The sequence below is a fragment of the Danio rerio genome, chromosome 19, assembly GCF_049306965.1.
Source record: "Danio rerio strain Tuebingen ecotype United States chromosome 19, GRCz12tu, whole genome shotgun sequence".
NCBI lineage: Eukaryota > Metazoa > Chordata > Actinopteri > Cypriniformes > Danionidae > Danio > Danio rerio.
Window position 1 is genome coordinate 709,663 of NC_133194.1, and position 15,621 is coordinate 725,283.

The following is a 15,621-nucleotide window of genomic DNA, read 5'->3' on the forward strand; positions in this document are numbered from 1 at the left end:
AGTAATTAGATTTCTGCAGATTTTTAGCCAATCATTGTTTATTTATTGAAAATGTTTATAAATGTGTAGATTTATTCAGCTTTTAAATTAATCTCAGCAATATTATTGGCTAATATGAAAATGTTGACATGATTTATTTACAGTACAGTGTGTAAAGTCACGTGTTCTGTCTTTCAGTAGAGATATTATATGAGAGATTTGCTTTGTTCACCATTTAAATGAATCTGATTTAATTAGCGTTGTAAACATCAAATACAAATTTAAAAAGTGTTATTTTTTATTTCACATATTAAGTTTTTAGTTTGGATACTCCCAAAATCATTCTGCGTATAAATTGCACAGAAATAGCAAAAAATGTCTGCAGATTCTCTCTCTGGCCTGAGTATATTAGTTGCTGGATAATTAAAGCAACTAATAAGTAATATTAAGTAACTTAGTTACTAATAACCTTTGCTTAAAGCTGCTTTCAATTAATAAATAATGTTAAAAAAACCTGAATTGAACTGAAGTGAATTGAGGAGGAGCGTCAGATGATGATCAGAGTCCAGCTCGGACAGTAACTCACAGTATTGATTCTGCTTCTACACAGCAGCAGTGATTGAGCCGTTTGCTGGCATTAAATGATGATTGTGAACTCATTATATTTACACAGTGTGAGTTCAGAAACACTTTCTGCTTCCTCTGCCCTGAAGTTAATGAGTATTGGGTTTAAATCTGCAATAGAGTGCTGCATCTTATTATGAGGATCACATATGTCATTGATCAGCAGTGCTTTATTCTGAAGACAGTCAGGACGGTTATTTCTTAAGGGGGCTAATAATATTGACCACAGCACTTGTTGTATAAGCCAAGCTAAAATATAATAGGAAATACTGTGACAGATTTCCCTGCTCTGTTGGACAGCCCTTGGGAAATATTTGAAGACATAATTAAATAATATTTGTTCTTCTGCAGGAAGTCTTATTTGTTTTATTTTGGCTACAATAAAAGCAGTTTTTAATAGTTTTAAAGCCATTTTAATAATAATTCTGACTTCAACTGTGTGTGTGTATAGTAATAAGTATATATATATATATATATATATATATATATATATATATATATATATATATATATATATATATATATATATATATATATATATATACACTGTTTGAATATTCACAATTTTCACAGTATGTCTGATAATAACCATTTTAAGGTCAAAATTATTAGCCCCTTTAAGCTATATTTTAGTTTATTCTATATTACACACTGCCTGACAGAAGTCTTGTGGTGGATCGTAGTTGTAGGAGCAGCAGATAATATCTGCTCTTCTAGTTGATGATGTGTAAAAGTGTCAGAGGTGGATTTCTCTGCTGGATCATCTGCTGATCTGCATCCCGATCATCACCAATACTGCAGAAGACCTACTGGAACCAGCATGGAGCAAGATTCTCAGAGAAATCAGTCAAGTTTGGTGAAGGAGACATCATGGTTTGGGGTCATTCAGTATGGAGAGATCTGCAACATCAACAGCCTGAGGTATCAAGACATCTGTGCTGCCCATTACATTACAAACCACAGGAGAGGACAATTCTCCAGCAGGATAGCGCTCCTGCTCATACTCCAGCCTCCACATCAAAGCTCCTGAAAGCAGAGAGTGCTCTAGGATTGGCCAGCCCAGTCACCAGACATCAACATTATTAAGCTGATGAAGGAGGAGGTGTTGAAGATGAACACAAAGACTCTTGATGAGCTCTGCTGAAGGCTTTCTTCTTCATTCCAGATGACTTTATGAATCAGTGATGTGAGTCATGTCAGAGATGTATGGATGCAGTCCTCCAAGCTCATGATGGAGTCAGACACAATCTTCATTCTGTCTCCACTGCAGCAGGACTTTATATTCTATACTGGACATTATTTCTGTTCAGTGATGAGACTTTAGTCTGAGCAGAGTCAGAGCGCACTGTCCTCATCACATCAGTCAACATCAAGACATGATCAGATTTATTGAGCTCAAATCAGCAAAATCTAGAGGCCTTCACCTTTCATAGACACACTTCAGACACCCAATCAACAACTAGAAGAGCAGATATTATCTGTGTTCCTAAAACTGGGATTTGTTTGTCAGGTAGTGTGTGTGTGTGTGTGTATATATAGTAGTTGTGTGTCGTCATCGTGAGCTTAATAAAGATGTTTCTCAGCTTCTGCATGTGCGCTAATAAAGACAAACGATCAGAGTCACAGTCAGTTGCCAGGCAGCGGCGCTCACACACACACACACACATGGAGACAGAGAGTCACGTGCTGCTGGTGTGTGTGTGTGTCAGGTGCAGGAGTTGAGCGCGGCGCTGCAGGAGAAGTCGGACCGCTGCAGTGAGCTGCTGCTGAGCTCTGAGCAGCTGCAGAGAGATGTGAAGGACAGAGAAGAGGAGATCCAGACGCTCGCCGCGCGCGTACACCAGCTGGAACACACACTCATGCATGAGGTCAGTCTGTGTGACGCTGTGTGTGTGTGACGCACTTGGAATGATGATATGACTCCTTTGGGACGCTCTGTGTGTGTTTGAGAGCGAGGAGAGCGTGACGAATGGGAGTGTCTGAATGCAGTGTACATAGTGTGTGTGTGTGTGTGTGTGTGTGTGTGTGTGTGTGTGTGTGTGTGTGTGGATGCAGTGGTTTAGCATCACATCTCTGTTCAATGATCAGATTCGGTTTCTGTGTGTGTGTTGTTTGGTTTCTGTGTCATTGAGATTATGCTTTGGTGTGTGTGTGTGTGTGTGTGTGTGTGTGTGTTTGTGTTTGTGTATTATGATATGTATATGTGAGAGTGTGCCTAAATATGTGTGTTATGATGTTTGTATGCAAATCTCAGTGTCATTGTGTGTGTGTGTGTGTGTGTGTGTGTCAAGGTGTTTGCATGTAAATACTGTGTGTGTGTGTTTGTGCGTATCATGATGTGTGTTTGTAAGTGTGTGTGTGTGTGTTTGTGCATATCATAGTGTCTGTGTGTGCACGTATTATGTTGTGTGTGTTTGTAAATATGTGTGTGTGTGTTTGTGCATATCATAACGTGTGTTGGTGTGTGTGCGTAACATGATGTATGTTTGTAAATATATATATATGTGTGTGTGTGTTTGTGCATATCATAACGTGTGTTGGTGTGTGTGCGTAACATGATGTATGTTTGTAAATATATATATATGTGTGTGTGTGTGTGTGTGTGTGTGTATCATGATTTGTGTGTGTGTGTTGCAGGTTCAGGAGGTCCAGCATGTGTCTATGGCGGGTCGAGTTGACGTCACACTGGAAGCGCAGCTGCAGACTGAGAGAGAGGCGCTCGACAGGAAGGAGAAAGAAGTACTTCCTCTTTTATTCTCTATTTATTATATATTCATTTAATTCTGAAAATTCCAAGCAAACGTTGAGCAGTTGCTAAATGAGCAAAAACAATTGAAAAGAAAAATGGGAACCATTGACTTTTACAGTATTTGCTTTTCCTGCTGTGTGAGTCAATGGTTACAGGTGTCCAGCATTCTTCTAAAGTGTTTATCAGGAGAAAGTCAAACAGGTTTATAATCAATCAAGCCAGAATTAATGATGAGCAGATTGGTGTTTTTGGGTGAACTGACCCTTTAAGTGTATCTCCACTGCAGAATGTCTTGTAATAGTGCACGAGTGTGCATGTGGTGACGCCGCTGTTGTGTGATGTGTGTGTGTGTGTGTGTGTGTGTGTGTGTGTGTAGATCGTGAACCTGGAGGAGCAGCTGGAGCAGTTTCGAGAGGAGCTGGAGAACAAGAGCGAGGAGGTGAACCAGCTCAACATGCAGCTGCAGATCCAGAGCAAGGAGATCAGCAGATACCAGCAGGAGCTGCAGACGCACAACACGCTAACACAGGTCTCACACACACACACACATAAATGCACACACAAACACACAGATGACAACACAGATGCACGCACACTCACAGATGCATGTACACACACAAGCACATGCATACATGCACACGCAAGCACACACACACACAAACAAACCAGACACTGACACATACATACAGGCACACAGCCACACACTCTGACACACACACACACACACATACATACAAACAAACCAGACACTGACACATACATACAGGCACACAGCCACACACTCTGACACACACACACACACACACACACACTTTTCTATTGTTATATAAGTTGACGGCTGTTTCACACACAGATCTTCTTCACACTTCAGGTTGTTGGTTTGTTTCTGAAGCAGAGTTTGATTCTGCCCACGCCAGTGTCCTTTCACATTGTATTCCGTGTGTGTGTGTGTACATGTGTGTGCGTATATTATGGCTAAAGTGATCATCATCAGCAGTGTTTTACTTCAGAACTGAAAACACACACACACGGAACCAGAGGTGATCCTCAACCCTGCTGAATAGCAGCCAATACTCAGCCATGAGCTCTGTTTATAATATAGAGTTATAAGAGCCATAAAAATATGTGATGACAGATATGAAAATCAGAAAAAGACATATGCAAACCTTTTAAATCCTCACAAAAGTTACAGAAAACTTAGCTATTTATTTATTTATTTATTTATTTATTTACTTATTTATTTATTTATTTACTATTATTTAATTATTTATTTATTTATTCTTTCTTTCTTTATTTGTTTATTATTTATTTATTTATTTATTTGTTTTATTTATTTATTTATTTAATATTTAATATTTATTTATTATTATTTAATATTTATTTATTATTTATTTTATGTAATTATTTATTTATTCATTTATTTATTTATTTATCTGTCTCTTTATTTCTTTCTTTAATTAAAAAATATTATAATACATTTTTTAATAATTAACTATTTTATTTTTTTCTTTGTATTTTATTATTAATGCTATTATTATTGCTATTATTAGTATTATAATTATTATTAATAATATTTATTATTAATTAATATTTATAATAAATAATGTTTATTATTATATTATATTTATTTTCTTTTTAATTTTTAATTTATTAATTATATGTTTACTTTTTATTATTTACTTATTTTACTTATCTATCTTTCTTTTTTATTACAATTAATTTTTTAATCAATAGTTATTAGATTAGTTAATTTTTTTATTGTTTTTATCATTATTATTAGTATTATTTATTTATTAGTTTTTGTCTTTTATTCTTTATTTATTTAATACGTTTTTTGTTTATTCATTCATTCATTTAGCTATTTAATATACTCACATATTTGCTATAATTCTCTAATTCAGGCTGTTTTCAGCAGGGATGTGACAGAAGTTAATTGTGTGACATTCAGTTTCACATGCTTCAGCTGTGTTTTAATAATAATAGCAGCAGCATGGATAACTTTATGGAGCAGTTTATTTAATTATTTTTACTATCCGACACATTTCAGGATAAATAATTCATGCATGAATGACTCAGCGATGATTTGCAGCGAGTTCCAGAATGAAATGCATGAATTAAATCCACATCCAGAGTCAGTTTTGATGTCACGTTTACTACAGCACCAGTGCATGAGTGTGAATGTGTGCCGTGAACAGAAATGATGCTAATATTAGCGCCGTCCACGTTGTCCTCCAGTCCTGGATTCTGAGTCATGTGATGATGTTTAACTCTTGAAGGTTTTGGAGGAGAAGGAAAGGCAGATATCTGTCCTAAATCAGCAGATCAGTAAACGCCAGCACGCGGGAACACACCCTGAGGAAGAGGTAAACACGTATACATGTGTGTGTGGACCATGTCTGTGTCCTGCACATATGCATACATGAGCATCCGTCAACCCCCTGCTGGAAAAATCATTTACTTACCTAGAGTTTCTGCCTGATTTCTAGTCCAAATATCTACCAATTCTGAAATCAAGAAGCATTTTTAGCCAAAAAGCTGGATAATAGTTGAGCAATAATATTATTATTAAATGTATTAAATATTATTATTATATTATATCATGGTACTAACTGTTGAGAGAGACGTCTGAGCTGTGCTTCTGCAGATTTCCCATATAGAAAAACAACCTGAAAGCAGAAATGTGTGTGTTTGTGCTGAATGTTGACCCATAACCGTCTATGCTACCTGTATCTGTCAGTGCGTTTGTGCACTTTTATTATAGTTCTAATTTGCAGGTTAATTACAGTGAAAGTATAAACTGAAATGCAAAGTCAAAGTGTTGAGCAGCAGAAGTGAACGAATAGATGTTCACTTCCAGCTAATGGAAACAAAAGGAAATGACAGCAAATATAAGACACTTGTGCGCTATAATGCTGACACTAATTTAAGAAATATCCACAAGACAAATGTAAATATCGCTGAATTATAGCTCTGACAGAGTCATGAGGGTTTTAACTTTTGCCCAGCAGGTCTCCACACAGGTCATGTGACTAAAAACAAGCAATTGGCAGATTATTTTGCCTGTTTTAAGAAAAAAAAACTCACTTAATTTTGACTTGCATCTGAAAACATGACAATATTTTTGTTAAATATTGTTAGAAAAGGCTTCTTGATTTCAGAATATTTGGTCTAGAAACAAGACTGAACCTCCAAGTAAGAAAAGCATTATTTATAGTGTGTGAGTGTGTGTGTGTGTGTGTGTGTGTGTGTGTTGTGTGTGGTTTGGTGCCACCCGTCTTTCCCATGATGTTTTTTTGTGTTGCATCATCTTGTTTTGCATTTAAATGCCTCTTTTATTTATAGTTTTATTATTTTAGCCACAATAATGTGATGCGACACAAATGACAAAACTCACCAGCTTGAGTTTAAAGAGCAGCTCATGTGGGCTTACCACAAACATCCTGTGAGCAGTTTGTAACCTAGCTGTTGTTCAGTGTAGCTGTGAGGGACGTTTAACCAGTAAAGAAAGATAATGTCTTTCAAAATGAAGAGTCAGCTCTGAATTGCCTTAATGAGTCATTATTTTAAATCTTTTGCCTGCTACTGAGTTACATTAACTCGATCAAATGAACTAATTTGCATAATCTCCTCCCCTTATGACATACAGACACTCTAAAATGGGCGTTTCATTTCAGACACACAAAGACCAATTAAAACAGACTTGACCAGCTGACCAATCAGAGCAGAGTTAGCCTATGGAAAAGGGGCGGGGCTTAAAGATCTGAATTTATTCAAATTGATTCAAGCGAATCATATCTTTGAATATTTTGCCTGCTATTAATTTATATCAACACAATCAAAGTAACTCATTTGCATAGTTCACATCCCTGTCACATACAAGCACTCTACAATTGGCGTTTAATTTTAGATATAGACCAATCAAAACAGACTTGGCCAGCTGACCAATCAGAATAGAGTTGGCCTATAGAAAAGAGGAGGGCCTTACAGATCTAAATTGATTCAAACGAATCATATGTTTAAATATTTTGCCTGCTATCAATCTATATCAACACAATCAAAGTAACTCATTTGCATAGTTCCCGCCCCTGTCACATACATACACTCAAAAATGGGTGTTTCATTTCAGACATAGAAAGACCAATCAAAACAGACTTGACCAGCTGACCAATAAGATCAGAGTTGGCTGTTAGTATAGAGGGAGGAATGAATCATATCTCTGAATCTTTTGCCTTCTACCGATTTACATCAACTCAAAGTTACTCATTTGCATAATCTCCACCCTCTGTGACATATAGATACATTAAAAGGGGCGTTTCATTTCAGACTAATCAAAACAGACTTGGTCAACTGACCAATCAGAGCAGAGTTGGCCTATGGAAACAGGGAGGGGCTTACACATCTGAATTGATTCAAACGAATCATATCTTTGAATCTTTTGCCTTCTACAGAGTTACATCAGCTCAATCAAAGTAAATAATTTGCATATTCCCTGCCCCGTCACATGCAAACACTATAAAATGGGCAGTTCATTTCAGACACAGAAAGACCAATCAAAACAGACTTGACCAGCAGACCGGCTATGGAAAAAAGGAGGGGCTTACAGAATTAATTTTATCAAATTGATTCAAATGAATCAGATTAAAGTGATTACAAAATGAGTCTAATATCAAAGGAATATTCTAAGATAATTATGCTTTCTGAATTCATATGTACTGTTGTAGGAGTTTGAACAATATTAGGACACTTTTAAACACCATATGAGCTGCTCTTTATAGCGTGCATCATGATGTGGAGTTGAACTGATTGCATTGGTTAAACTGGATGTCGTTGATTGTGATTCAGAGTAACTAAGCGAATGGAAACGCCTGCTTCAGATCTGGTGGATTCATGCGTTTGTGCATTAACTCCTCTGTGTTGATGTGTTTGTGCTGTTTTGTTCTGCTGTGTTTTGGTTTTTCATCTCACACCTACCTGGTAAAAGGGATAGCTCACCCAGAAAGAACATTACTCACCCAAAACCTGTGTGTTTATATGTGTGGATCATAAAATGAGATATTCAGCAGAATGTTCACGCTGCTCTTTTCTGTACAGTGGAAGTGAGTCTGCTTTTTCAGTCACTAAAATGATGATTATTTTTACCCTGAATTAGGATAAATCATGTATAAAACTAATTAAATTTAGTAAAATATAATAATAAGCATAATATAATATAATAATAAGTGTATAATAAACACCTAAGCGTCATGCTTTTGCAGTATGACAGCTCTGAGTCATGATTTAATTCCACTGTATGGAAGAAATCAGTCATTTTATTGTCTAATATCTTGATTTTTGTCCGTCGATGATGACAGAATTTTCATGTTTGTATGAAATACTCAAGCACTGATGTAAATGAGTCAAAGGGTGTTTCACAACTTAATTAAAGTGCTTAATTAAAATAATAATCACTGCACAACCCTTCAGACTGGTCAGATTAGCTGTGATTTACCCAATCGTTTTAATTATGTTGTAAAACGGTGATGATCAAATATCATTTTAATATTTTAAAGGAATAATTTTATCCAAAAATTCCACATTTTGTCATCATCTGCTCACCTAATGTTATTCCAGCCTGGAATTATTTGCTTTCCACCATTAAAATACAAAGTGAGGAGTTTCTGTTCTGCATGCGTTAAAGTGGGGTGTGTTTTATACCATTATGATATTTAATTATCATAGTTAATTATCATTAATTGACTCGTATTCCTCCCAAAGTCGTGTGATTAACCAGCAGTCTTTGATCTTCACAGATATTTTGAAGAATTGAATATGAATCATATGAGCTTTAGTGATGCACCAATTTTTTTTCCATCTGATAAGTATTGTTATATAACAGCACAGTCATACACTGTACAATATGCAGTGAAATGCTTATACAACCATCAAAATAATATCAATAAGAATCTACATTTTGGAATTTAATAAGAAGTAAAAACACTGAAAATTTTAGGTATAGAATTAGAAGTTGTAGCTTTAGATTATAATTTATTGTTATGCATAATATATTAATATGTAATATAGTATAATAATAATAATTTAAGATCTAATTATATATTTTTCTTCCATTGGGGAAAAAATAAAAATAAAATTGATGCTAATTAATTGTTTTTAAAAAGGAAATAATTTAAATATAATGAATTTTAGGGGCGAGGCAGTGGCGCAGTAGGTAGTGCTGTCGCCTCACAGCAAGAAGGTCGCTGGTTCGAGCCTCGGCTCAGTTAGTGTTTCTGTGTGGAGTTTGCATGTTCTCCCTGCCTTCGCGTGGGTTTCCTCCGGGTGCTCCGGTTTCCCCCACAGTCCAAACACATGCGGTACAGGTGAATTGGGTAGGCTAAATTGTGCGTAGTGTATGAGTGTGTGTGTGAATGTGTGTGTGGATGTTTCCTAGAGATGGGTTGCGGCTGGAAGGGCATCCGCTGCGTAAAAACTTGCTGGATAAGTTGGCGGTTCATTCCGCTGTGGCGATCCCGGATTAATAAAGGGACTAAGCCGACAAGAAAATGAATGAATGAATGAATTTTAATAATTTAATCATTAATTGTTGAAAAAGTTGCGTCTTGGGAGTAAAACGTGCCACCAACTTTAATAGTATGGAGAACAGAAGCTCGGAAATTAGACAACATTACAATCTTATAAACAATTCTGGGTTGGAATCACATGGTAATTTATCGTCACTGTTGGGTGAATGATTTATTTAAAGAGTTAGTTCCCTGAATATATCTTGGGAGCGTTGCTGTCTCTGATGAGAAAACTCTCAGATTTCATCTAAAATATCTTAATTTGTGTTCTAAAGCTGAACGAAGCTATTAAGGGTTTGAATTGACTTGATATTTGGGTGAACTGACCCTTTAAGAAGTAAACCCTGTAGTGATTCAGTAGTGTGTGATTCTGCAGGCGGTAGAGCAGAAGGACGAGGCTCTGGGCGAGATGGAGGCGCTGGTAGAGTGTCTGAAGAGCGAACAGCAGCGTCTGAAGAAGGACAACGAGGACGAGGTGGAGCAGCTGAACGCCGTCATCGAGAAACTCCAGCAGGAGCTGTCGCACATCGAGGCTCGAGACGACCACGAGGAGATGAAGCAGAGGGTGGATGAGCTGACCAGCGAATGCAATACATTACGCCTTCAATATGAACAACTGCAGGAGGAGACCAGAGATCATGAGGAGATGAGGAAGAAGGTGGAGGAGCTGATGAGTGAATGCAGTTCTCTAAACCTCCAATATAATCAACTTCAGGAGGAGACGAGAGATCATGAGGAGATGAGGAAGAAGATTGAGGAGCTGACAATTGAATGCAACTCTTTACAACTCCAATATAAACAACTTCAGGAGGAGACGAAAGATCATGAGGAGATGAAGCAGAGGATGGAGGAACTGACAGCTGAATCAAACGCACTACGCCTGCAATGTGAACAAGTGCAGGTGGAGACGAGAGATCCAGAGGAGATGAAGCTGAAGATGGAGGAACTGACCAATGAATCCAATACACTACAACTTCAAGATGAACAACTGCAGGGAGGGACGAGAGATCATGAGGAGGTGAAGAACATGGAGGAACTGACAACTGAATGCAATTCTCTGCGCCTTCAATGTGAACAACTGCAGGAAGAGACGAGAGATTATAAGGAGATGAAGCAGAGGGTGGAGGAACTGACCAAAGAATCCAATGCACTACGCCTTCAATATGAACAACTGCAGGAGGAGACGAGAAATCATGAGGAGATGAAGAAGAAGATGGAGGAACTGACCAATGATTCCAATGCACTACGCCTTCAATATGAACAACTGCAGGCGGAGACGAGAGATCATGAGGAGATGAAGCAGAAGGTGGAGGAGCTGACGACTGAATGCAATTCTCTGCACCTTCAATATGAACAACTTCAGGAGGAGACGAGGGATCACGAGGACATGAAGAAGAAGATAGAGGAGCTGACCAATGAATTCAATACTCTACGCCTGCAATATGACCAACTGCAGGAGGAGACCAGAGATCACGAGAAAATGAAGTTGAAGATGGAGGCGGTGACGACTGAATGCAATACGCTACGCTTACGATACGAGCAGTTGCAAGAGGAGACAAGGGATCATGAGGAGATGGGTAAGAAGATGCAGGAGGTGTCCAATGAATCCAATACACTACGCCTTCAATATGAACAACTGCAGGCAGAGATGAAAGATCACGAGGAGATGAAGCAGAAGATGGAAGGCATGACGACAGAGAGAGACTCTCTGCATCTCCAATATGAACGCCTCCATCAGGAGACTCTTCTGGAGCTGCAGGAGGCGCTGCGGGAGAAAACCGCAGCGTCTGTGGTGATGCAGGCTCAGGTGCAGGCGCTGGAGGAGAGCGCAGCCGCCAGGGTCGACAGTCTGAGCCGGCGGGTAGAGGAGCTGCAGGAGTGTGTGGAGGAGAAGGACCGGGAGCTCCGAGCCTGCAGGATGAGGGTGGAACAAGCTCAAACTGATGCCCACGGACTGTACGATAAAGTGGCTCAGCTTGAGGACAATCTCAGGGAGAAAGTGGCTGCCGTTTTGGTCAGTCAAGCACAACTGGAAGCCGTTCAGACGCAAACCAAAGAGCTCCACGCTGAGGCTATAGTAGGCTCCGGAACACAGCTGCAAGAGGGCATCTGGATGCAGGATGATCTAATGGCACAGGTGGGCCTCAGGGTGCAGAAGAGCCTCAGGATGCAGGAGGATTTCACTGTGCAGGAGGGCCTTGAGGTGCAGGAGGGTCGAACGACGCTGGAGGGCCTCACAGTACAGGAGGGTCTCACAATGCTGCCGGGCCTCACAATGCAGGAGGGCTTCAGGGCGCAGGCTAAAGCCTCTGGAGGGAAGGTGAACTTGCTGACGGAGAAGCTGAAGGAGCTGGAGGAGGGCTTGATTGTCATGCAGAAGGACCAGGAGTTGCAGAAGGAGCTGTTGTGTAGCTCTGAGGAGGAGGTGATGGAGTATGAGAGCAGGTTATCCGTCATGATGGACCTGCTCAGCCAGATGAAAACCAAACCCAGCGCTCTCAGACCACTGCCGTCGTCTCAGGTGAGTCTTTGCTGCCTGGTCGCCATGCACGACTAGTGTGAATGATGTTTAGAGGAGTCTCTGGTGTTAGTGTGAGTCCCTGTGGTGTTTGCATGAGTCTCTGTGGTGTTTGCATGAGTCTCTGTGGTGTTTGCATGAATCTCTGTGGTGTTTGCATGAGTCTCTGTGGTGTTTGCATGAATCTCTGGGGTGTTTGCATGAGTCTCTGTGGTGTTTGCATGAATCTCTGGGGTGTTTGCATGAGTCTCTGGGGTGTTTGCATGAGTCTCTGTGGTGTTTGCATGAATCTCTGTGGTGTTTGCATGAATCTCTGGGGTGTTTGCATGAGTCTCTGTGGTGTTTGCATGAATCTCTGGGGTGTTTGCATGAATCTCTGGGGTGTTTGCATGAGTCTCTGTGGTGTTTGCATGAATCTCTGTGGTGTTTGCATGAATCTCTGGGGTGTTTGCATGAGTCTCTGGGGTGTTTGCATGAGTCTCTGTGGTGTTTGCATGAATCTTTGGGGTGTTTGCATGAATCTCTGTGGTGTTCATGTGAGTCTCTATGGTGTTTGCATGAATCTCTGGGGTGTTTGCATATGTCTCAGTGGTGTTTGCATGAGTCTCTGTGGTGTTTGCATGAATCTCTGGGGTGTTTGCATGAATCTCTGGGGTGTTTGCATGAGTCTCTGGGGTGTTTGCATGAGTCTCTGTGGTGTTTGCATGAATCTCTGGGGTGTTTGCATGAGTCTCTGGGGTGTTTGCATGAGTCTCTGTGGTGTTTGCATGAATCTCTGGGGTGTTTGCATGAGTCTCTGTGGTGTTTGCATGAATCTCTGGGGTGTTTGCATGAGTCTCTGGGGTGTTTGCATGAGTCTCTGTGGTGTTTGCATGAATCTCTGTGGTGTTTGCATGAGTCTCTGTGGTGTTTGCATGAGTCTCTGTGGTGTTTGCATGAGTCTCTGTGGTGTTTGCATGAGTCTCTGTGGTGTTTGCATGAATCTCTGTGGTGTTTGCATGAGTCTCTGTGGTGTTTGCATGAGTCTCTGTGGTGTTTGCATGAGTCTCTGTGGTGTTTGCATGAGTCTCTGTGGTGTTTGCATGAGTCTCTGTGGTTGCATGAGTCTCTGTGGTGTTTGCATGAATCTCTGTGGTGTTTGTATGAGTCCCTGGGGTGTTTGCGTGAGTCCTTGTGGTGTTTGCATGAGTATCTGTGGTGTTTGCATGAGTATCTGTGGTGTTTGCATGAGTCTCTGTGGTGTTCATGTGAGTCCCTGTGGTGTTTGTATGAGTCCCTGTGGTGTTTGCATGAGTCCCTGTGGTGTTTGCATGAGTCCCTGTGGTGTTTGCATGAGTATCTGTGGTGTTTATGTGAGTCTCTGTGGTGTTTGCATGAGTCCCTGTGGTGTTTGCATGAGTATCTGTGGTGTTTATGTGAGTCTCTGTGGTGTTTGTGTGAGTCTCTGTGGTGTTTGCATGAGTCTCTGTGGTGTTCATGTGAGTCCCTGTGGTGTTTGTATGAGTCCCTGTGGTGTTTGCATGAGTCCCTGTGGTGTTTGCATGAGTCCCTGTGGTGTTTGCATGAGTCCCTGTGGTGTTTGCATGAGTCCCTGTGGTGTTTGCATGAGTCCCTGTGGTGTTTGCATGAGTATCTGTGGTGTTTATGTGAGTCTCTGTGGTGTTTGTGTGAGTCTCTGTGGTGTTTGTATGAGTCCCTGTGGTGTTTGAATGGTTGTCATTTGTGTTTGTATGAGTGTTTATAAGAGTTCTATCTGTGTGCTGCAGGGGTCAGCTGAGGTCAGGCTGGAGCTGCAGGAGGTTAAAGATAAATCTGCACTCATTGAAGTGGATCTCGGCATCTCCAGACTCCAGGAGGAGATACAGGTACACACACCACAGCTGCTGCTCATTACAGGCCACTTCATTATTATATTCACCATTCTCTATTCATTACGTCACTCCCATTTATTAGAAGCTTGGATTATTATTATTATTATTATTATTATTATTGTTATTATTATTTTGCTCTATTAGGTTCATACATAAAATAATAAATTTAAATACAATATAAAAGTGATTATAATAGGTTTTTATAGACTTTTTATAGACTTCAAATGTAATTTTTAATATGTTTTTATTAGTTTAATGATTTATTAAACTATAAATTATAAATTATATATAAATTAATTATTTATTATTTTAATTATTTTATTAGTTTAAAATTTTATTTTAATCTATTTTTTTTCATTTGTCATCGCTATTTTTTGTTATTTTTTAATAATGAAAATATTATTTATAATTATTTAATATTAATTTAATTTATTTGTGCATTTTTTTAATTTATTCTTCATTAATGAATTATTTACCTTTAATTTAAATCTGCTAAATTATTTATTTTTTCATTTGTGTATCTGTTCTTGTTTATTTGTTGTTTGTTCTTCAGATGAAGGAGAGCATGATCGCTCAGCTCCAGACTGCTCTCAGAGAGGTAAACCCTTAAACTTCATTCTCAACTGAAGTCAATGGAGATGATATTCTTTAGATCTTAATCTCAATTGTAACTGTGAATCTGCAGGCCTCATCGGGCCCCAGTGGAGCCGCCGAGACCCCTGAACTGATCCAGGAGCTGCAGGAGGTCAAAGGTCGCGCAGCCTCCACACATCAGGAACTGCAGGAGGTCAAAGGTCAGCTGGAGGAGGTCAAAGGTCAAAGCGCTCATCTGGAGGAGCTGCTGCAGGTACGCTGCTTGTCTGCTCGTTTCAGTGTGTGTTTGTGTGTGTTTCTGTATTGTGTGTATGTGGGTGTGAATTCATTTAAATGCACAAAAATGAAGGGTAGGAGGCGTGGCTTAATTGCTGTATGTTGATGTACTTCCAACTAAAATGGAATATTAAGTAGGCGGGGCTTAATTTCAGTGTGTCCGTGTACTTCCAACTGAAAAAGAATATTGAGTGGGGGGGGGCTTAATTTCAGTTTGTTAATGTACTTCCAACTGAAACTGAATATTGAGTAGGGGCGGGGCTTAATTTCAGTGTGTTAATGTACTTCCAACTGAAACTGAATATTGAGTAGGGGCGGGGCTTAATTTCAGTGTGTTAATGTACTTCCAACTGAAACTGAATATTGAGTAGGGGCGGGGCTTAATTTCAGTAGGTTAATGTACTTCCAACTGAAACTGAATATTGAGTAGGTGCGGGGCTTAATTTCAGTTGG

General features: G+C 39.4%; 1 protein-coding gene across 29 annotated transcripts in view; it reads left to right on the forward strand.

Annotated features, from left to right (window-relative positions):
• akap9 (A kinase (PRKA) anchor protein 9) overlaps window positions 1–15,621 on the forward strand; it is a 142,647-nt gene that overhangs the window by 105,288 nt on the left and 21,738 nt on the right. For 22 of the 29 annotated variants that reach the window (XR_012394772.1, XM_073931264.1, XM_073931278.1 and 19 more), the window contains 8 exons: window positions 2,313–2,471; window positions 3,241–3,342; window positions 3,729–3,881; window positions 5,629–5,715; window positions 10,286–12,430; window positions 14,194–14,292; window positions 14,852–14,896; window positions 14,984–15,145. Coding sequence is in view for 28 of the 29 variants with exons in the window: in XM_073931264.1 (XP_073787365.1) it covers window positions 2,313–2,471; window positions 3,241–3,342; window positions 3,729–3,881; window positions 5,629–5,715; window positions 10,286–12,430; window positions 14,194–14,292; window positions 14,852–14,896; window positions 14,984–15,145 (2,952 nt within the window). In the remaining variant the exon portion in view is untranslated. The remainder of the gene's footprint in view (window positions 1–2,312; window positions 2,472–3,240; window positions 3,343–3,728; window positions 3,882–5,628; window positions 5,716–10,285; window positions 12,431–14,193; window positions 14,293–14,851; window positions 14,897–14,983; window positions 15,146–15,621) is intronic. The other 7 variants (XM_073931271.1, XM_073931277.1, XM_073931272.1 and 4 more) reach the window with 1 other exon arrangement.